This window comes from Kryptolebias marmoratus, linkage group LG24, assembly GCF_001649575.2.
Source record: "Kryptolebias marmoratus isolate JLee-2015 linkage group LG24, ASM164957v2, whole genome shotgun sequence".
Classification (NCBI taxonomy): domain Eukaryota; kingdom Metazoa; phylum Chordata; class Actinopteri; order Cyprinodontiformes; family Rivulidae; genus Kryptolebias; species Kryptolebias marmoratus.
In genome coordinates this window covers 18,337,435-18,359,640 of record NC_051453.1, presented here as the reverse complement: position 1 = coordinate 18,359,640, position 22,206 = coordinate 18,337,435, and the positions used below count along the sequence as shown (strand labels likewise).

Genomic DNA, 22,206 nt, shown 5'->3' with positions numbered 1-22,206 from the left:
ACAAATAAGAATAATAATGTAAAACATTTTGAAAAGCTTCAAATGTTTTCAGAGTATTGTGTGGTTAAAACTCATTGTATGTGTTGGAGACTTATTGTGAAGTACACACCTTAGACTTGTTTAAAAAGGCTTTGTGTTGTTATTTTGTAATTTATTTACCCAGTAAAAGTTCATTTATGATCCTTGGCTATAAAAATAATTTAAAAAAAACACAGCAAATACATTTAGGTTCTGGGCACAATCAGGTTCATTTCATTGAGCTTGTCTCTATTCATGAAATACTATTTCATCTTTATTCTCAACATTTCATCTTAAAACTAGGAAATAAAAAAGTGGAGGTTTTTTTCTGAATGAATAAGAATGAATAAGAAAACATCTTGATAAATTGATCGTTTGTTGCTGAAAAGCTTTGTTTTTTAATGAATAAAAGAACTTCAAATTCAAAACACTTAATTATTACAATATAAAATATGATTAGATTAAGTTAAGAGCAGCTCACACAATTACACAAGTTGTGTCAAAAAATAAAAATTTTAACGAGCAATTCTAAAAGTTATACAGCATGTGACAGGTTATGTGTTTTTTAGACAAAGAAAGACAAAAGGTACTGTTGGAAGCTTGTTCAATGCAAGAATTAGCATCGTTACAAGTCAAGTAAATTTGTTTCAGGCCATTTCAACCATTTAAAAATATAAATTTGTGCATTTCATGTCATTAATGGAACTAAAATGATAGAAAAGAAAATCATAAAGATATTTATAAAGCCTCATAGGTTCATTAAAAAAAACTGTGAAGGTCAGAACTTTCACAGATGTTTAGTTAAAGAAACATAACTACATTTCAGTATTTGCTTTCGTTTTTCACCTCGTCTGCAAACCAAACATGGTGCACAGACTTTTACTTATCTTCCATGTCTGTGATAATTGTCCTTTTCGGGAAGCCAAGTTTGGGCAGAGTATCAAAGCACAAAGTAAATAAGATTTCAGCAGCGCTGTGGCAGAAAGGCGGGCAGCTCTGCACACGTAAACACCGCCAGAAACATGTCGCCTTTTCAAAAACCTGACTTTGATCAAGGCTAGGCCCCCAAGCAGCCTGCAGACACCGTCAGCAGCGAGACAGTTTAGCACGCCTGTCTTCAGTCCTACTGTTCTGTGACATTCTCTTGTGCTGCGTGCCAACAAGCTGCTTGGTTTCAATCTTGCTCCATAAGCGCACCGGACGCTGTCAGAGTCGGGGCTCGTAATCTGCGGAGAGATCTGTGCGCAGCTTTGAAACCCTGCGGAGCTAATGGCCTAACTGCCATTTCAAATCAATAAAGGATTTGATTTTATAAAGCAGCAACAGCCCAAGATGGACGACTCAGGCAGGTTAGATAATCCAAGATATTATTGAAGTTAGCTGCTCTTTTCCATGATGTGCGCCTTTGACCAAAAATTTAAGAAAAAGTTTGCAGAAGGATATTTTAGTAATATTTCATAATTAGCTTTTTAAGTCTTCAGTTCAAATTTAGGGAATTTTAAACAACTGTGGTCGAACTCGCCTTTAAACAGGCTGCAGACGTGTAATCACGGTGTGAGCCACTCACCTTCTTGTGGCTCTTGAGGACCGAAGGAGTGACGAAGGCCTTCTCACACAGGTCACACTTGTACTTCTTGTGGCCGTCGTGCACCACCTGAATGTGGACGTTGAGCGTGTCCTTCCTCTTAAAGGTGGCGTCACACTGGTCACACTTGAAAGTCCTCTCACCTGCGGCAGGGGGCAGAGGATCAATTGGAGGGAGCTGCTTTCTGTTAGCTATTGTTGAGTTTCTAAAAACACAGTCATCACGCACAGCGAGAGGAGACCCAATTTCACCAGAGTGATTGTGTGGGCAGAAAACTACATAGAGGGGTTTTTATTGCACCAGACAGCTCCATACAATGGTCTTTTTTTCCTTCTGAAAAACATGGCCTATTTTAATGATCATTCTACTGAAGAGTCAGACAGCTCCATCGGGGCACAATCTCAGCTGTTCGCAGAATAAAGCCCGGTGTTTACTGCCCGCCTCCGCTCTCTGCCTCCACACAACAGTCGCTTTTGTTGTAGAGTCCATGTTTCCATTATATGGAGATCATTCAATTTTTAGAGTAGTTCAGACGGAGGCAGCAAGTGGATACAAGCCTGCGCTCCACTCTCAGATTACCAGGCCTGATGATGGTCAGCTCAATAAGATGGAACACCAGAGGAAGCTGAGGTTCGCTGTGTTTTCAATCAGCCCGAGACGTTCACTGGATAATAATTAATGTCAACGACACCCCGCGGACAGATTCCATTAATACGAAGAGCAGAGCTGCTGATATTAGGCCACACAAACACGCTCAGTCACTGTAATCTACACACACAATCATAGAGGGTTATTTGACTCTCTCACTCATTTCTGTACCCGCTTAAACCTGCTCAGGATTCCAAAAATGGCGGGTGATGATCTCTAGCAGCCATTGGGCGAGAGGCAGGGTACACCTCTGCCACACACGACAACTAGACACACACTAACACCTAAAGTCAATTTAGAATTTCCAGTTAATCTAACATGCATGTTTTAATTGTGTGAGGAAAACCAGAGCACCCCGACAAAACCCACACATGTACGGGTAGAACATATAAACTTCACACAGGAAAGACCCAGCAGAGAATTTAATCTGTGGGCTTCTTGCTGTGAAGCAACAGTGCTAACCACCTTCACCAACATGCAGCCAGGGTTATTCTAAAGGTCTTAAAATAGTTGAAAGACTAGCCCAGGAATGAGGCCAGCGTGGCCAGTCCTGCTTCAAATTCTCCACGAGAAAGCCACATTGATGCACACGGGGCCCCACATCATGGATACGCTGCTACTTCTTCCACCATGCTCCACTGAGTGCTCTGATACAATCCCACCCCTATGATAAACCTTCCCAACCTCACTTTGAAAGTTTTGCACATACTCATGTGTCTGGAGACCTTGCTAAGACCCTGCAAAGACCATCCACATTCTGACTGACTTTTTACACAATAGGGTCATTGCTGAGTGTGACAGGGGCCCTAACTTGCTTAAGTGTTTTTAAGTTTCTCAGAACTGTTAAATGGTAAATGGCCTGCACTTGTATAGCGCTTTATCTAGTCCATGGACTCCAAAGGGCTTCACACTACAATCATTCACCCATTCATTAATAGTTTTAGTCTTGACATACAACGCTTGTACACAAAATACAGATATCCCAACTAAAATCACAACTCCCAGCAAAAATTTCTGGTTTTGCACTTTCATCACCATTTTTTTATTCCCTTTGCCACTTAACTGAAAGACAACATGCACACCACCTACCAGTAAAATTAACAACTAATATATCTTGAGTTGAGACAGTTACATTAAAAAAACACTTATTATTTGCACTACACTCTGATTTTAGTGAATTAAAGTTACACCTAGTGTGGAAGCATTGAGCCCCAGAGTGTAAATATCGAGTTTTGCATTCTTAGAAATTTAACATACATTTATTTAACTCTTACACACACAGCAGAATGAAATCACACACTTGATTCTTAAGCCCTAGATAAGCAGTCTAAAACTCAACACATAATACAAGTTGGCATGGGACAGAGACAGGAAATACCTTCTGCTTTACAATCTCTTTTGTTATCTGCTTCAGTTTGGGAACTTGGAGCTGCATCCTGCCAAACCCCAACCATAACCAAGCGTCCTCAGAGAAAGTATCTGTCAGACCGATGCACTTGGAGAGGGAGGACACGTGTTGTTAACTAAAACATTAAACAGCGGAAAGGGTGAGATGACAGCTAATCTAGGCTGGTTTTAAAGACAACAGTTGTAGACTTTCTAATGAGAGAACATGGACAGAATCACTTAGGTCATTTTTTCCTGACAGTACTTGAGCTAACAAAGATCAGGATTTAGATTTTGGTGTGCCTCACTTCAAATTCAGTTTTTGTAGAAAATGAAGCCGAAACGAAACAAAAGAAAAAAAGAAAAAAAAATCTAAAGCCTTCCTAATATTCTTAATCAGCCGTAAACCTACAGCTTGTTCAGCAACAAATCAACATTCCACTGTGAAGTCTCTTAAAGATGGCTTATAGCAAGAATGTTACTTTTAAAAGACATTGCAAGAAATTCTTCTTACAGAGACGCTGAATTCAGAGGCAATTACATGCATCATTACTCTGTGAAAATACACTCAGGAGTTTTGCAGCTGCAGCCTTTCTTGGGCTGGTATGACCGTGTGGTGGCTACTGTCTGCTCAAGCTGGCTAGCTTAGAGTTGGTATAATATTTACTTTTCCAGACTTGTTTTTCTAAATTTGTGGATAAGCGCTTGCATCCGCACAATATACAGTTAAAGCACTTGAAATGTGCTTTAACTGTGTCTTTAAGGGCTCTTATACTCCAAACTGAAGTCATCAACATGAAGCGATAACATGCTCCCTGCTGTGAGTTCTTTTTGACTCAAGCTTTAAGACAAAAAAAGCATTTCAACACACTGCAAAGTGGTAACTTGTTGCATGATTTATGTCCGTGCGGGAGAAGCTCAACTTTCTTCAACACAGAAGAGAGTTAGAACAATATTCTTGGGGGAAACTAGAAAATGTCAAGATAAAAAAATAAAGTATGGTTTCTGTTGCTGCTGCTTAAAAAGAAGGAAAAGTTGATCAAGTCCAACTGAGACGTCAGGGTTTTATATGTTGTCAACATCAGATTGTCAAAATGTTGCGTAACAGCTTTAACTCTTGTGAGCTTCAACGGGGAAACCCCTCACTAAACTTTATTTTTCTTAAAGTGTTAACCTGTAAAACGCACAACTTAGCTACCACCTGAGCAACAACTGAAAGGAAGAAGACGTCTGTTTAAAGGTAACACAAATACTCGTCTTTTGTCACATCATGCTAGGAGTTATAAGACTTGGTCTACTTTAAAATTTCTGTATTTGCTCCTAGAATATATTCTGAATTTGGGGGGAAAAAATGAATAAAAAAACATTTCTTTATATCCTCCATTGCAGAAAACCCATCAGCTTTCAGACACTTCCCTCTATTCAGACTTTGAGTCTCTTAAGAACCCAAGAGAAGCTGTCTTACTTAGCTTTCCTAACTTTATCGGAATTGAGGCTGTATTTATTTACTGCAATGAAATTTTTATTTGAACAACTTTTTAATGTGCATAATTTGCCATTTTGACCAGAGCTCCCTGAAAGAAGACATGCCTTCCTGGTTAAATGGAGGCAAAATTGATCAAATTAAAAAGTACTACAGACTAATAAATACTTACTTATGGCATTGGAACAAAAATATACAATAAATGCCATTTACCAGTGATTATCAACTAATGGCCCATGGGCAGCAGGTGGCCTTTCTGTGTGTCACTTGCGGCTCACAACATTGAATTTAGGTATTTTGTAGTGTGACATTTTTATTTTCCTTGACTAAAAACAAAAAAGTTTATCTTTTTCTTTATGAGAAACATTTCCAAACAATATCCAGACTGAATATATGTTAAAACACACACAAATGTCCTGCCGATCAAGACTGTGCTGTGCAACTATGTCTCTGAAATTACAGAATGTAAAATCTCAGGGAATTACTCATTAAGTCTGCAAATAATTACCATATAAAACATGATTTAAAAAATGATTAAAAGAAACATATTATATATATAAATCACATGAAATACAACCTTATATATTCTACTTTTATTGTATTTATTTAAATTGTGTCTCTGTAAAGCACTTAAGGTTGCCTTAAGCTTAAAAAAGTGCTATAAAGATAAAGGCTGGTTAATCAATTTAATGAAGGAAGGATAGTACTAAACTGGATATTTAGGTCTAAATCTATCATTCATTTATTTATTTATTTATTCGTTTATTTATTATTACTACCAACTACACCAAAGGCTGGCTTCCACAAAGATTTGGCCCCTGAGGGAATTTTGTTGGTGGCTCCTACGATATACTTTCATGTGACCCCCTGACCTCTCAGTGGGCAAACGTCCTGGAAAACACGAGGCACTATCATAAACATATCTGTGAAATGGCAGCAAAGACCAGCCACATCCCGCATGGATGAGAGCTTTCAGAAATGAAATGAGCATCACAGAACCAAAACAGGCGTGGAGCAGAACTTAGCTGCTTTTTTGTATCGTTTTAAAAAAATGATAAATTACATCAGTTTCACGATTCTTTTTGTGGTTAACTCATTTTTTAAACTAAGTGCAAAGTTGCTATGAGTCATCAACAAGCTTCCCTTGATAATAAATCTGTTTGTTGTTTAACCCGGCGACCTGGTGGTCGCACAGACCATCTATCGCCACTTCTTCACATTAATGAGCCACAAAGTCAGCTTACTTTTTCACACGTTGACCCTTACAGTTTTTCGCAGCATAAAGGCTCCCTGCCCCACTCACAAATCAGGTGTATAAGTCCCGGTTTGAAGTGTTTAGTGAAAGTGCCTACTAACTCTCATACTTACTGTTGTGGATGAGTAGGTGGCGCTGTAGAGAGAAGGGGGTGCGGAACAGTGCCTTGCACTCCTCACACTGAAAAGGCCTTTCCTCTGAGTGAGTCTGCAGAGAAGAGTTGAGCAGCATCAGTGTGTCGTCTTTGAGGGTGTTTCATGAATTGATGAGAGTGGTTCATGTTTGATAGAAGTAGCTAGTTTGCTTTGCTGACTTGATAAAGATGAGCAGCTTGAGAGGATTTAAGTTCAAACTGCTTCTGTTTGTCTGACCCTCCCTGCACCCTCCCGACGTCGCCACCTGCCTATCTATCTGAATGACACAGTAATCCCAAAAGTAAACATGGCAAACCCAGGGGGGCTGGAAAGAGCCAAAGACCCCACAGATAAGAGTCACCAACAAGACCCTGATTTATTACAGACGAACTGATGATCAGCTTTGAAGAGACAGGACATTTTTTATGAAAACGCTGACAAAATCTCACCTAATTACTACTCTCATTTTTTTTTTTCCACAGAAATTACATCAGATTCTACTTTTTCTCACCTTCTTGTGATTCTTGTACACATTGCGGTGAGCAAACTCCTTTCCACACAGCTTACATTTGTACGGTTTGTCCTCACTGTGGATGATCTTATGAGCTGTCACCTGGTCCAAGCGCTTGAAAGATCGACTGCAGATCTCACAGGTGTACGGTCGCTTCTCTGACGAGGGACATTTTGAGAAAACAAATCTTTTCAGATGGGAGACACGATGCTTTAAGAAGCCATTTATCTGCTGTGGTATTTTCTTACCGGAGTGTGTGATCATGTGGCGTTTCAGCTGATTGGTAGAGATGAACTTTTTGTCGCATGCGTGGCATTCAAATATTTCATGTATCTGAAACACAAAAGCAAAATTAGGAGAGATGGGTTTTTTTTTTCATTTATGGTACAAGGATGGGAGTCTGCAGAAGGTCAGAAAATTTTTGGCTGTTTTCATTAAACTGATGTCCATACACCAGTAGAGTCCAATCCTGGTCCTGGAGGGCCACCAACCTGCAGGTTTTGGTCGTTTCTCTGCTCTTCAGCAGGTCTTCGAGTTCTGCAGAAACCTGCCAATCACTCATTCATTCAAAACAGGTGTGTCAAAGCAGAGAAACACCTAAAACATGCAGGATAGTGGCCCTCCAGGACTGCAATCCACAAGAAGGTAATTCAAGTGATGAAAAGTTTCAATCCTATCCCTGCTTCAGTGTGTGCATCCAATAATAGCAACATCCAATGGCTCCTACAGCTACAATAGCATATGCTAATATATCCCAGCTCCTCCTGTCAGAGTTGCTTCTGCACAAGCTGGCTCAGTTAAATGATGATAATGCAGGTTTTAAGCTGCTTTTGAGCTAAACTGTCGTCATGGAAAGTTGAATTGCTCCCCCGCATGAAAAATACTTCACACTCCAACGGCTTTGATTGAAGCTATAAGAACATGCCATGTTTCACAGTCATAAATGTGCCATCTTCATAATAACACCTTGTGTTTAGGTAGGAAGCAATTTCTTGGAGCGTCTTCATGTTCCATAAGAAAGGTCGTTTGTCAAAACGTGATGAAGTGATGAGGGCCTAAATTATGTCGGCACATTGAGCCTTTCTGGTTTATCATTTAAGAGTGACAGCAGATCACACAGTGTTTGTAGTTATACTGGAATTACTGCATGTTGTTTAGTGTGTTACAGTACTGGCTTAAACACAGACAGCATTCAGGCCTTTCAGGATTCAAATACTGTGCACCGACTTTGAATTAATTTAACCTTCCTTGCAAAAAAGATCATAACACAGTAAAACCACTTTTTGGCACATATCTCCTCATAGCTATTTTTATTTAGGTCCCTTTCACACTGGATGATGAACCTCCATGACTCAAAAAAAAAAAAACACCTGAATTCAATAATTAGCAGGTAAGTCCAAATAGTCTTGTATATATAGTGCATGAAGCATGTTAAGGGCACAGGAGAGCATCTCGAGTACACAGAAAATAGCACGAAAAGCCCTTTTGGCGGGTACTAAGAGTGTAGCGGTGTCACAATTGGGGTCCCACTGAAGGAGGCTTTCCAAATTTGATTGCAAGATTGTCCGGACCACATGAAACCGTGTTATCAACATACAAATATATCTCTCAGCTGCAAATCCTTTTATATATGAAGTAAAATACCAACAATCGATGAGCAAATGGATGATTTTGCCCCAAAAGAATAAAGTCTCTCAAGGTTTTTAAGGGTTTTTATTTATTAAGACTGGGGTGAATGCAGATAGGGTCAATCCTGTTAAAGAATGCTTCTCACCATGGTTGTCAACGCCACAAAGTGACGAAAACCCTTTTAGTTCCTAATTAGCTGCAAAGCAGTGAGACCAGCACATAAAAGCATTTGTAGGCCACAAAGTATTATTTTGTTCTTCCATTTTAAAATCCACAGGAGACATGAAACAGCTGAAGGAGATTATATTGTTCACTGTCTGTCACAGCTTCCAGGTGACTTTAAATGTTACATGGTTTGTGGTCTGAAGATGAAGAAGCTGATGGGGTTGTATTAATGTCTGCATTTTAATCTGGATGATAGATTTTTAAGAGTAGTAAATTACTTTTCACAATTACCAGTTTTAATGAACATTAATAAGTGTCAGCAAGTATGATAATATATTTGAGACCGTTTGACTGATCACCCAACATAATCTAAAGTGCTGCTCTGACCCAGATGAAGAGCTAACTAACGTGAACACATTTAATTAATACATTTCCATCTGCACACATTAAAAAAGATTAGTCAAAAGCAGCTTAATGTGTCTTAGTGAGGTATTGCGGCCACCATGTGTCACAACAGCTTTAATGTACATTAGCAATGATTCTACGAGTCTCTAAATCTCTACTAGAATAACTGAACATCATTTTAAATATAGATATTCTCATATTTATTGTTTTATTGACGATGATGGAGCCAGATGTCTGACAAGTTGGCCCAAGATGTAGCGAACAAGGTGAACCCTGACCTCTGAATGTAATCTGCCAGCTGAGGACTGCAGCTTTTGAGCTAAAGCAAACTGTTTCAAAATGTAATGTGGCCTTGAGTTATCCTTCCGATGTAAATGCCAGTTTTCTGTTTACTTAGTTATTGTCATAACAAAAGTGTAATCACAACATGTCAGCACCATTATTACGAATAATTTAATAGCAAGTAATTACAGTCTAATTACATCCATGTAAAGCAGAAGAATGTCTGAAGAAAACTTGTGCAAACATAAGTGACCAAAGCAGCAAAAGTATGAACTAAAATGAGATGATATTCACAGTTACAGCACAAATATTTATCTACATTAACTTTTTTCTTAAGAAGAGTATTTAAACAGCTGTGTTCAAATCTGTAATCCATCAATAAGATGGAGAATCCCGACGCCAAGGTTAAAATCGTTCAGTCTGCCAATAGAGCCTCTTAAATTTCACAAGACCTTTTGGATGAGCTCGTGAAAAAGAAACCATCCCGGAGCTCCGTGTCACCCAGAATAAATTTGCAACAATTTGATCATAAAGGGGGAACAACTGAACATGGGAGCACGTGAAGTGTGATGTGATACAGAAACAGCACCAAGGAGACAACTTTGTAAAAAATGGATCATGCAAAACTGCCCGAGCTGTGTAAAATCCTCCCCGATCCGCTGCAAAGTATCCGGCTGGGATTAACTGAGGTGTACGGAGGATGATGAACAAGCCTCACCTTTCTGTGTTCCTGTAGATTCAGAGAGGAGGAGCATTTTCTGTTGCAGATGGTGCACGTAAGTTTCCTTCGTGCACTCCCTAAAAAAATCAGAAAAATATAGATCTCGAGCTATAAATTCTCGAACTAGAACTAGAACACTTCAGAGGAAATTTTGAAGGGTATCGGTGCAGCTGTAGTCTGAAGTTCCAACATTATTTTGATGCATAAACTGCATAAGAATCGAAATCAAAAGAAATGTTAAAGCTGCTGCCAGTGGCTCAATAGGGTTACCGTGGTAACCATACACCTGTGTCTTTCACTCCCTGTTAGCACTCTTAACAAAACAGAAAGTCAGATTCGTAGGTCAGAAAGTAAGCCTCAATTAAACAGTTATTGTATGAAAATAACAAGTCTGGAAAAAATTCCTGAACTGTAAGTGGCAGAAGCATCTTGTCAGGTTTTAATGGGTCTACTGTGTTTGACTAGTAAAAAAGCCTTCACTTTCACTTTTGAAGAGAAAATTCTGAGCTCAGATGCAATGAGAATCAATGAGAGTTTGGATGTGCCTTTTATGAGAGAAAACAGTAAGTCTTATCGAAGTGAGAAACTCACTGGATGAAAGATGACAGAGATGCCTACATTTTAATGCATAAACTGGATAATGTGTGTAAAGACTGATGATAAGAAGAGTTTGGAAAGTTTACAGCTCAAATGTTAGAGTGTGACATCATCACTGTAAGTTAAACATTCTGTGATAAAACTTTCTAAAATAATAAAACCTAAAACCTTTAAAGATGTTAAAATGTCAGTTCAGTCATGTAAAGTTCAATGTTTTGTGGCCTGTTTAAACTTTGAATGATGTTTCTACTATGAAATATGCTTGAGAGCTCCAAATAGGGCTTGGTTTTCTTACTCGTTTTGCTGCGGTGTATGTGGAAACTTCTCACAGTTGTTTGCACATTTCGTCTACAACGTATGATGAACTGATACCAAGAGTCATTGAGCTGCACATTTTGATGCATTTTTCGTACATTTTTTTGTTTTTTCCAAACCAGCGAGAGAAGTCACAAATTGAAAACTGGGACTGAAACAGAATAGTAAATAGGGTGCGTCCGTGTTTATGCATTGGCACCATTAATTACAGCCATAAATCCAGTGATTGCACCATTTTTAGACCAGTGACATCCTCCTTTTTATCTCCCTCTAAATTATCAACATCTGTTGTGTCTGATCCACTTTCCCCTTTGCTACCCCCAACACACACACACACACAAACTCACAAATGTTCTTTGTTCTGACCACAGCTCTGCTATCCCCTCAGACAAACATCCTAATCTCCGCTTGAAACTTGTTTCATATTTGAGGCTGTGCAGACTCTCTCTGCCCTACATCCCATCATAAATAGCTTTGAGAGTCCAATTATCAGACGGAGTGAGCCGCCCCGGAAAACACAGGTCCAGCAATTATGGAGCTCAAACAATTAGAGATGTGACTTAAGATTGGCGATGTTTTAACTAATTGAGGTCAAGCGCTGTTACTGCAGTTCTTAGAGTTGATGTTACTAATGGGCAGATTTATTTAATACGAGGTGTTTAAAAAGTGATAAGCCTGTGAATGTATGTATAAAACGAAGAGAGACGGTCGACAAACATCAGAGAGAAAGATGCTGAATGAAGTAAATGCAGATTCCCACCTGTGTGAACGTTGCCTTTGTGTTTCTTCAGAGCGTCTTTGCTTTTGAATCTTTTTCCACAGCTCTCCGCTTTACAAATGAACCTGGCGTCTCCTTTACATGCCTCTTTATGCTGTTCAAAACTGTGCACATGAAAGACAGATTAAAACAAGAAGAGGAAATGGCATTATAAGACTGGAACCTGTGAAACTATGTATTTTATGGAGTAAATGCATAATTTGACACTGCCCTATACAGTGTAGGTCACCTGGACTCTGAGCTGAAGGTATTGTGGCAAAGGGTGCACTGGTGAGCTTTCGACTCACCCGATGGATCGAGTGATTCAGAACAATGCAAAACACTAAGGAGAGAATCAAAATAAAAATAAATCAAACACCATGTTGGAATTAGTAAAATAGAATCAGTCATTTTTAATAATTTAATTAGAAGAGTGCATAACATGTAGATTTACAGCAAATCAGGAACAGAGCCATTAGCCACAGCCGATAAATCATCGCTCTCATTCTGAGGAGGGAGATAATATTGTTTTATTTTTTTGTTTTTTTATTTGCTTTTTGCTAACTGCTAAGACAGAAAAGGAGCACAGAAAGTTATCTATACTACTGTACAGCCCCATTCACATAGGAAGCAGTCTGCTACAGTAGAACCTCTCTATTGACAAGCACGGTTTGTTTTTTCATCTCTGGTTCTGGGAGAGGTGTTGTTCATTTACAAAAACAAACAAACACATAAACAAGCTTTGGTTCTTGTTCTCTTTTTCTTGTTGTGCCAAACCGTGACTTAGGTGTAACGTTACACCTCCATTATGTTGTGTAAAATCCAAAAATAATTGATTTGTGTTCGTATAGGAATATTTTGACATCACAACAAGTCCATCCTAAACTGATGCCACACTAGTTGTATCAAAACTTACTATGACTGTGCTAAGATAAGCTAATACAAGCTAATTAGCACTTTGTTTAACAAGAATGATGGTAAACATGTTGTGTAATTCACAGCAAAAAAGGAAATTGTTTTATTTCCCAACTACAGCTTTAAGTCAATATGTCACTGTTTAGTTAATTAACATCCTAAACAGAATCTGAGATGTAACATGGGCTGATTTAATGCATTCTGTAAAAAAACAAATGATGAAACAGTAAACCCACTGGCGCTGCAGAGCTTGTTTGACGGGGAACTTTTTGCCACAGTTCCTGCATTTGAACTCCTTCTCCTCCATGCTGGGTCTCTGGTGCAGGGTCTGGAGGTGGGCGGCCAGGATCTCCTCGCTGGGAAAACTGCTCTCACACAGCAGGCAGGGGTGGTCCTCTTTCTTTATTACAAGTTCTACAGACGCACAAAGAACACAAATCGGATTGTTCTCTTACATGCGAGTGTCATACATCGATTACCTATAACTGGAATTTTAAAATCGATGAAAGGAAATCCCGTTGTACCCATTTCCACAATATGCTTGGCCTCTTTACTATTTTCATCATCATCTTTAATGACTTCTTCCTCTTCTTCCTCCTCTTCCTCCATATCACTGTCCAGGTAGCCAATCAGGAGCTCGGTGTCTGTTTCTATGTCATCAACAGCCAGGTAGAAGATGTTCTCTCCATCCTAATTATAAAAACATGGCAAAAACATGGTTACATCCCACCTGACAGAACATGACGACATGTGGTGACAAAACAAACTCACCAACAGCTAAATCTGTTAGAAGCGTTTATGTTCAGACACACTTAAGGCTTATTTATACTCCGCAAAAAGTGAAGAAATCTGATCTCATTCAGGTAGTTGCATGACGAAAATCCCGTCATTTTGTTCTCACAGGACCTGCAGGAACCCGTTCTGTGCACAAGATTTGGGCAAAACTTTTTTTTAAAGGGGTATGCGCTAAGTCAGGGGTGGGCAACCCTTGTCCTGTAGAGCCACTATCCTGCATGTTTTACTTTTTTTTCCTGCTCCAACACACCTGTTTCAGTGGGTAAATTACCTCTTCTTGTTCTGCAGAAGCCTGTTAATCACTCATTGATTCAAATCAGGTGTGTTGGAGCAGAGATACAAGTAAAACATGCAGGATGGTGGCTCTACAGGACCAGGATTGCCCACCCCTCCGCTAAGTACTGCGTGATTGGTCAGAAATTTGTGGGCGTGTTTGTTTCTGCAGAATTGCCATTCAGCTGCAAAGCTGTCATTTCGCTTCAACTGCTACGCTTCCAGAAGCCAGCTATTAGCAAGATGAATAGCTTTAAGGAGCAGCTGGCCGAGGCTATATACATCTTTATGACTGTTCCATCAAAATGTATAAAGATAGTCGCTGTGTTGTTGATTCTGTTGGATAACCAAACCAATATATTCTTGGTGACTGATGTGTGCTGCAGTTGGATGGCTTCCAATGAGTTCTGAACTGTAGGTTCTCATTAAATATAAAATAATCATGCAAAAAAGACCGTCTCCCAAGCTCGTGGGCGAGATGAGATTTCTTCACTTCTTACAGAGTATAAATCCGTATTGAAGCTTGCGGACGGTTGAACTCATTCCACTCAGACAACAGTCAGTTACAGCCTGAGTGAGGCCACGGGTCAAAAGCAGGGAGCCTTAAAAATGTGTTCATCAACTTTCCTGTCCTTAAAGGTCACGTTAATAAAATCAAACCGTCGTTTTGTTTTAATTATGGGATTCTAAATGTACATAAATAATGATTAGGAAGAGGGAAACTAAACAATAAATGTCACTGTTGATGAAACGCAGAGATTTAACCCACATGCATGACCTTTAAACAACCAATCACGTTGTGTGTTTGAGTATTAATGGCAGGAACTTGGCCCTAAGACCTGAAGTGTTCATATTTGTCTATTTTTCTTCCACCGTGAGAGAGTAATCCCTTTTGTCTTTTAAACAGAAGTGCAAGACGTGATGTTTCCCAGATCCAGAGAGCAACGTTCACAATGGTGTGAACGTCCATTTGTTGGCTTTCAGATATTGTGCTTTTGTTTTTCTTTTAAATTTGTCAGATTTTCAGGAACTCATAGGCCTGACTACTGTTGTTGACACATAGTTTATCAATATAATTGTTACAAAAAAAGTACTTGGACTATATCAGAACTATAACATTACGATAAGGAATTTCATTTCTTATTCAATTTTACACACAAATTATACTAATTTCTCAATGATTTTAATGGTTTAAACATCTGCTGACAGAGGAACTTGGAATCAAAGTGCTGTTTTGTAATGGATTTGAACTTAAGGCCTCCTACTACTCCTACAATGTTTAACTGTCTGTTTATTTTAGCTGTTTAAATCTATAGCAGTTCTTGAAGGTATGCATATTGCCTGCCACCTTTCATTCCAGAGGTTTAAACTAAGACTATCTTATGTTGAGAAATGACTGCATTATTGGTTATGTTATTAATATTTTAAGACTGCTAAAATCTTGAAACTAGTTATGCGCAATTATGCCTGATATTGTGAGGTCTCATGTTATCTGCTGGCATTCACAGTTTGTGTTGGAGATGATTCTCAGCTCCTACCACACCAAATTTCAGCACAATATCTGTATAATTACAACATAATTACTGAATTACAGCAATTTTTGTGTTTTCTAAAGTCAATTGGCCGTGGCGATTGTCTTGAATCAGGCTGAATCACGTCACCATTTGTAGATTTACATCCAATTATTGCTTTCTATAAAGGTTTTACTACAACTTACATAGTGGCTGATAAGAATATTTGCTAACAAACAAACGCACAAACAGAAACCTACGCAGGCAAAAACATTACCGTCCACGTTTCTTCGGCGGGCGATGATAAAAAGAATTATCTTTCAATTGTTTGTGGTGTTACAGACTAATCTTTTCCAATCAACACACACTCTTAATTTTGTTACAATTTTATAATCTCACAAGACAGTTTGAATGTTTGACAAAACAATCAACAAGAAACTTATTTTATCTTGAACTAAAGAAGCAGAAGAACAATATTTCTAGATTTTACTCTGTAAGTTTTTCATGTCAAAAGGAAGAACTCAATATTTATCTATGTTGACGCATGTGCTTTTCTGGTATTATTTATTTTATTTCATAATTATTTATTATTTATTTTGGGGGGAGACATGCAGCAGTAGAGAGATTCATTGTCTACAGATTGGAAATGCACCTGAATGGCTGCCAAGTTCTTCTGCTCCTGTGAAGGCGCCTGATGGACAAACCGCAGCCAGTTGGCATAGCGAGGATTACTCGCATCCAGAATATACAGCACATCTCCTTTACTGCCACGAACCTGAAAGAAAAACAAACAAAAAAAAAAACAAAAACATAGAAACTGAAAGAGCTGTCAAAAGCAAAAAAACTGATTCTTCTTTTTGAGGTTTGTCCTCTGTACAACAAAGTGTCCTGGTCTTCTCTTTGGTCACAGGCACAGTTCTATACCTCACAATGTGACGGCTACAGATAACTGCAGCATTTTTGGTTTTTTTTTTCCAGTTGTTACCATCAGCTGCTTCTCTTCTACATGTGATCAGAGCTATTTTATATCAGCCGGTCTGGTTCATTGATCTGCAAAATAATTAAATGTTCTCTTTATCACAGAGAAACACACGGGATAAACCTGTTTGTCCAACCAGCTGTGTCATAAGATAAAAAATGAGGTTTTTGTTTGTTTCCCTAAATTTCATTCTGGTCCCTAATCAAAGCATTTATTGTCTTTGCACTTTTATTTACAGTTACTCTAAATAAATAAATAGTTAAATATATAATAATATTAATAAAAATAAAACGTTTATGTATCATCTGTTGTAGATGTAACAAACAGTTTCCATGATACCTTAGTAGTTTGTGTAACAAACATATTGGCGGAGACACAAAACATTCATAACGATCTCATCTTTAGTGTAAAATCACATTATTTTTAACATAACATTCCCATTACATTTGTTTTATTCCTTAGAATAGGCCATTTGTATCAGTAAAGTTCTTGTAGTGCACGGAAAACACAAGCAGTGGCTCTATAATGGTCCTTCCACGTTTATTTTGTGTACCTGTGCTTTTCCAGAGCCCTTTTAAAGCTGGTTTAAAAACCTGCTAACTTTTGACTTCTGAAAGCAAAAGAAAAATATGAGTCTAACATAGTTGAGAAACATTTAAAGCCCCCTTCACATTGGATGACAACCCCACTATGACATAAAAAGTTGCCAGAATGTGAAATGTCTTTTCAGGATTTTGGTGAGGTCTTCCAGGGCGTATTAAGAACCAAGTGAGCTTCACCATGTGTGGTGGAGCGTGATAGGTTCATAGGGGCTTTCAGCGTGCATCAAACCTCCATAATGAAGTTGTGGTGGTTTCTCATTGTAGTATTAGTGTACTAAGGTTCTGGGTGGAGCATGTAGCAGCAGTAGGAACATAAACATGAAGGAGCCTAAGAGCACCAGAATGTTTGGTCACTGAGAACTTGAAACAGGACCGGCAACACAGCCCTCCTGCCTGGAATACAATCCCATCATGCCATCAGCGTTATGCTAGCGTGGCATGATTAGGCTGATCAGCAAACCAACAAAAACTGGGATAAAGAGCGTTTTTGTGTGGGACAACGTGGGACATGTTAAATGCTGTAAGGAAGTCAAATTTGGATGTCTAACTTAAAAAAGAAAACACTCAGTGGGATATGCACATTATAAACAAAGCTTTTAAAATTCCAAGTACTGAAATATATGTGAATATAAATACTACTTTCCCCACAAAACAATAACTTTAGGGAAGTTAATAAAGTCACCATACTTTTTGTTAATAGTAAAACTGACCAAACTGTGTGAAGTAGCACAAAATAGAAATAAATATTATGCTCAAATGATTCAAGTTACAGCGTTCCAACTTTCATGTGTTTAACTAATAACTTTTAAAAGTGAGCCAGAATAAATAATGACCCAACTCCTACAAAAAGAAATCCAGTATATTTATATCATGACCATGTAATGTTCCTTTAATCTTTGTATGTCCATATATCCATCCATTTTCTTTTCCCGTTTTTTCAAGCAGGGTTGTTGGGGAGCTGGTGCTCCAGCGGTCAGTGTGCGAGAGGCGGGTCGCAACTCCAGCAAGACAGACAACCATTCACTCTCAGTCATGCTTATCTTAGGGTTGTCATTTAAGCTAGCATGCATCTTTTTGGGGAGAACATGCAATCTCCACACAGAAAGGCCCCAGGCCGGGAGGTGAACCTACCACCTTTGTGCTGGGAGACTACAGCTCCAACCACTGTTCCCCCATGCCGCACTAAGTGTTCATCTTTAATTTACCCAGAGGTTCTTATGATCTTGTACGTTAGCTAATCCACCACAGTCATGAATCCACAGCAGGATTATATTTAGCAACAGTAAAGCGTTTCTAAAAGAACAAATACTGAAGCAAACTAGCATTTACTATTAACTTTATATATATTTCAGTTCTGCTCTTCAAATAAAACCATGTGCAAATAAATATTACCTTAAAAAAACAAGTAAATGCAAACCAAAATCATTTAGAGAGCAGCAAAGTAAGACTGCAACTAAAACTGCACCATCACAATAAATCCAACCAGATTGTCCACCAAAACAGTACCAACCTGGTATCAAACCCCAACACCAGAGGCCCAGAATACTCTATACCAAACTCCAAACAAATATCATTGTTCTTTAACTACTCCTCATCACTTTCTGCTTTAACTTCTTATAAATCCTTCTTCCTGAGAGAAGATATGGAAATACTCACAACTGTACCCAAAGCTGCATCTAACTTGAATTTCCCTTTAACTCCAGAAAACACTGGCCCTCCCCTTCACGCAGTTATGATTGTAGCTTTGTTTTTCCCTTTCTTTGTTATTTCTATGATAGTCAACAGAAACACATTTGTGATGGCATGTTTTTTTTTCCATATTCTCCATGCTAAGAAGAACTCAAGGCAGCAAAGGTAGTGACAAGTTGCTTGTGTGTTTGTTTGTCTGTCTTGATAGCAAAATATCACGTGAATGATTTTAATAAAACTCTCAGGAAGTAATCACTGGATGTACATCTACAACTGATTAACTTTTGGAGTCAACTCAATTCTAGACAGCTTCTAGGCAAAATTAGCCATCGCAAAACTGGCGCAGCTGAGTTAAATTTGCAAATATTGAGCTAAAGTTTGATGTGGTAGTAGCCAAAAGAGCGCTACTTTTCAGCACTTCTCTCTCAGGTCCAGCAGCTACATCAATATTTCACGTACAGCCTATAGTTTCTACAAAAGTAACATAAACGTGCAGAAGCAGATGGCCCTCTGCTTGATGCATGATGGGAACTGATCAAACTTTGAAGATGTGATCCCGGTGCAACAGGCATCCCCAGCTTCAAAAGACACCTACCAAAATGATTTAAAAGTCCACACCTTCATTCAGTCTCACTTTCAATGTGCATGCCTTAAAATGAGTACAACTTTAGCGATGTGTGTGTGTGTGTGTGTGTGTCTGTTCACCTCCCACATCAGCCTGGTGTCCAAGCTTTCATCCAGCTCACTGGGAAGCTTTTTCTCACCAGCAAAGGGGCCAAACTTTTCTCCCTTGGAAGTAAACAAGAGGATTAACTTGTCAAACATTTTTGTAAAATATAATGGCAGACAAATGAAACACACAAATGAAAACACAAAGCACTTTAAGGGTACTCATTGCAAAATATGCCCAATATTTTTCCCACCTGATTTTGTTTACCTAAACTGTCTTTAAAAGGATATTCACCCCCTTGGATGTTTTATGCTTTTATTTCTGTCATAAGTCAGTCATAGTGAATCTAAACTGACTGCATGAAGAAAACTCATATTAAATCTTGACTAGTTTCTCTTGACACACCCAAGTTGAAATTTAATGAGTTTTCGTCATCAACGTCCTTCTCTTTGCCACTCTCCAATAAAGCTCAGACTGGTGAAGAACCGTCAGTCTCTCCCATCTCATCTGAAGTTAGTAACACTAACAGAGAGCTCACAGGTGTCTTGGTCGTCTCTCTCACTATTCTCCTTCTTTACGCTCACTCAGTTTGTGAGGACGACCTGCTCTTGGTAGATTTCCCATTTAGCTTCCATTTCTTGATGATGGATTTAACAGAACTCCTGCGGATGTTCATGACCTTGAAAATCCTTTTGTATCCATTTCCTGACTTCTACTTCTCAATAATCATTTCTCTGAGTTGAATAGGACAGCCACTTTCATATGAATATTGATATTTAGGCTGTCACTTATTTTACATTACATATTTATATTTAATTGGTATCACTCTGTACAAATTTCATTTTGACGTTGAAGATTTTTTTTGTTTTGGTTTGTTTTTTGTAATATTGACCATGATTGATTTATGACAGAAAAAAAAGCGTAAAACTTCCAAGGGGGTGAATACTTTCTATAGCCCATGTATAGAAACCTCCAAAGTGACTGAAAATAGTTCAACAATGGCGACGTCCATGGAGGAACCGTTTGGGAACGAGAGGTCCAACAATTTTGATGCACTGGTATGCATTTACACTCATCTGATAGCTGATTTGTTCTGACAGTTGCTTTCTTTTACGTTTATATTTCCACCTAAACGTCTTTTACGAGATTCCACGCCTGTCCAGATTCAGGCAAGTGCTCTGTTTACACTGAGTGCTTGGAAAAACAGAATGGCATTTAAATATATCTGGAAAACTACTACAGTAAACTCTTTTAAACTGCACCATTTGATAGAGTTCAGGATGACCTTTTTATGTTTTATTTTGAAGCTTGCAATGCGTATCTTTGTTAATCAAGGATGTGCTTTTTGCACTGTGGACAGATGTTGAATGCCTATAGAGGACACGCCTGCTGCGTCATGTAACATGTTTCTAAACATACAAGGGGCGTGGTCAAAATATTCATCCTCAGTTACGTTCAAATACACGAACCAAGTCGAGTTCATATTTTACAGCTTCATATATCTGCTTTAAGTATCTGAAAATTTGTCAAACGAGGGCATTAAAGTGTGTATGGTAGGAAAAGTGGCGCTCGGACTTGAAGTTTTTTAGATAAATCTAACATTATTGTGGATTCAGGACCACGGTTTTTCCTCCTTTTGTCGACATACATGAATCCCCGAAGTGAGCCCGGAGAAAACCGCTGCAGTTACTGCAGCTACGTGGCACTTGAACGTCACACAGCTCTCGGTTCAGACTGACAGCGACTGCACGGAAAAAAGGGCGAGTGGAGAAAAATGTATCCACGAAGCAACAAAAAAGTGCCCAAAAACTACCTTTAAACGCGTCCAACTCGGTGTCAAACCTGCCCCAGTCAGAAACTACAAACCTTTTTCACTCGCCTCGCCGTGTAAAGACCGATTCCATCCTGGACCTTTGAAGATTTCAGGGAGAATCTGTCTGGCACGTACATACCCAACATTGTCATCACTCGGAAACGTTTTTTTCCCCCCACTGACAAATCAGTCGGTTGCCATTAATGCCACTGGAAGTGGAGAAGAAGTCATGGTCAGTTTCAGGTTAAGGCGGAGAGTTTCTTCGGAAAGCGGTCCAGGTTAGGCTTGTCTCGCTCGCGCTGTAGGAAATCAAAGCGGCGCTCTGATTGGTCCAAAGTTTGGAACCAGAGGGGGCTACCTTTGTGTGCGCGTGGGCGATCCGTGCAGGCTGCGCTCGCGAGCCTGCAGATGTTAGGACGTGCAGCTTTCACACAGAGATGAACACAAACCAGCTTTAAACAAAAATAAGACAAGAAAAAAGACCCATGTAATAATAGAACAGCAAATGCCCAAGGTAAAAGCACACAGAACTGACATATTCACAAGGTACTAAATTTTTATTATTCATAATAATAATAATAAAAGGGTCTAGCAATCCTTAAAGGAATCATATACTGCCTTTCCTGCCATAGTTTACACTAAGGTCATTTTGTACTGAGGGAGCCATTTTGGTCAAACCTTGAAAATAACATTAAGTCAGTTCACGCTCAGCGTTGTAAATGACTCTCAGCTACTACCACACCAAACTGGAGCACAATATCTATTAAACATTATCACTTGTAACCACTTTTGGGTTTTCTAAGGTCAGCTGAATTATTCTGGCTCCAAAAGGTAAGCAGTCATAGAGGTATATCTACCAATTATTTCCTGAAAGTATCATTAAAACCCATCCTGTGGTTCATGAAATATTTTGCTAACAAACAAAGGTAAATCCAATGGTTAATGGCAAAGTTTCAAACAAAGATCTGACGCAATGAGTATTGCGTTGGGAATAACTTTCAGCTCCTACACCTAATTTTAGCTCAATATCTGTAAAACTGTCTAAGTTATGCTAATGTTTGTGACTGC

General features: G+C 38.8%; 1 protein-coding gene across 1 annotated transcript in view; it reads right to left on the bottom strand.

The window, feature by feature from the left end:
- The window catches only part of prdm5 (PR domain containing 5), a 49,795-nt gene extending 28,325 nt beyond the window's left edge, over positions 1 to 21,470 (bottom strand). The window contains exons 1-12 of the mRNA XM_017423575.3: positions 21,192 to 21,470; positions 19,361 to 19,444; positions 16,038 to 16,160; positions 13,331 to 13,496; positions 13,043 to 13,220; positions 12,142 to 12,234; positions 11,895 to 12,016; positions 10,220 to 10,299; positions 7,269 to 7,353; positions 7,021 to 7,178; positions 6,489 to 6,582; positions 1,586 to 1,746 (exon numbers count right to left, since the gene is read on the bottom strand). Of these exons, the coding sequence (XP_017279064.1) occupies positions 1,586 to 1,746; positions 6,489 to 6,582; positions 7,021 to 7,178; positions 7,269 to 7,353; positions 10,220 to 10,299; positions 11,895 to 12,016; positions 12,142 to 12,234; positions 13,043 to 13,220; positions 13,331 to 13,496; positions 16,038 to 16,160; positions 19,361 to 19,444; positions 21,192 to 21,290 (1,443 nt within the window). The 5' untranslated portion in view covers positions 21,291 to 21,470. The remainder of the gene's footprint in view (positions 1 to 1,585; positions 1,747 to 6,488; positions 6,583 to 7,020; positions 7,179 to 7,268; positions 7,354 to 10,219; positions 10,300 to 11,894; positions 12,017 to 12,141; positions 12,235 to 13,042; positions 13,221 to 13,330; positions 13,497 to 16,037; positions 16,161 to 19,360; positions 19,445 to 21,191) is intronic.
- Positions 21,471 to 22,206: the final 736 nt, after the last annotated feature.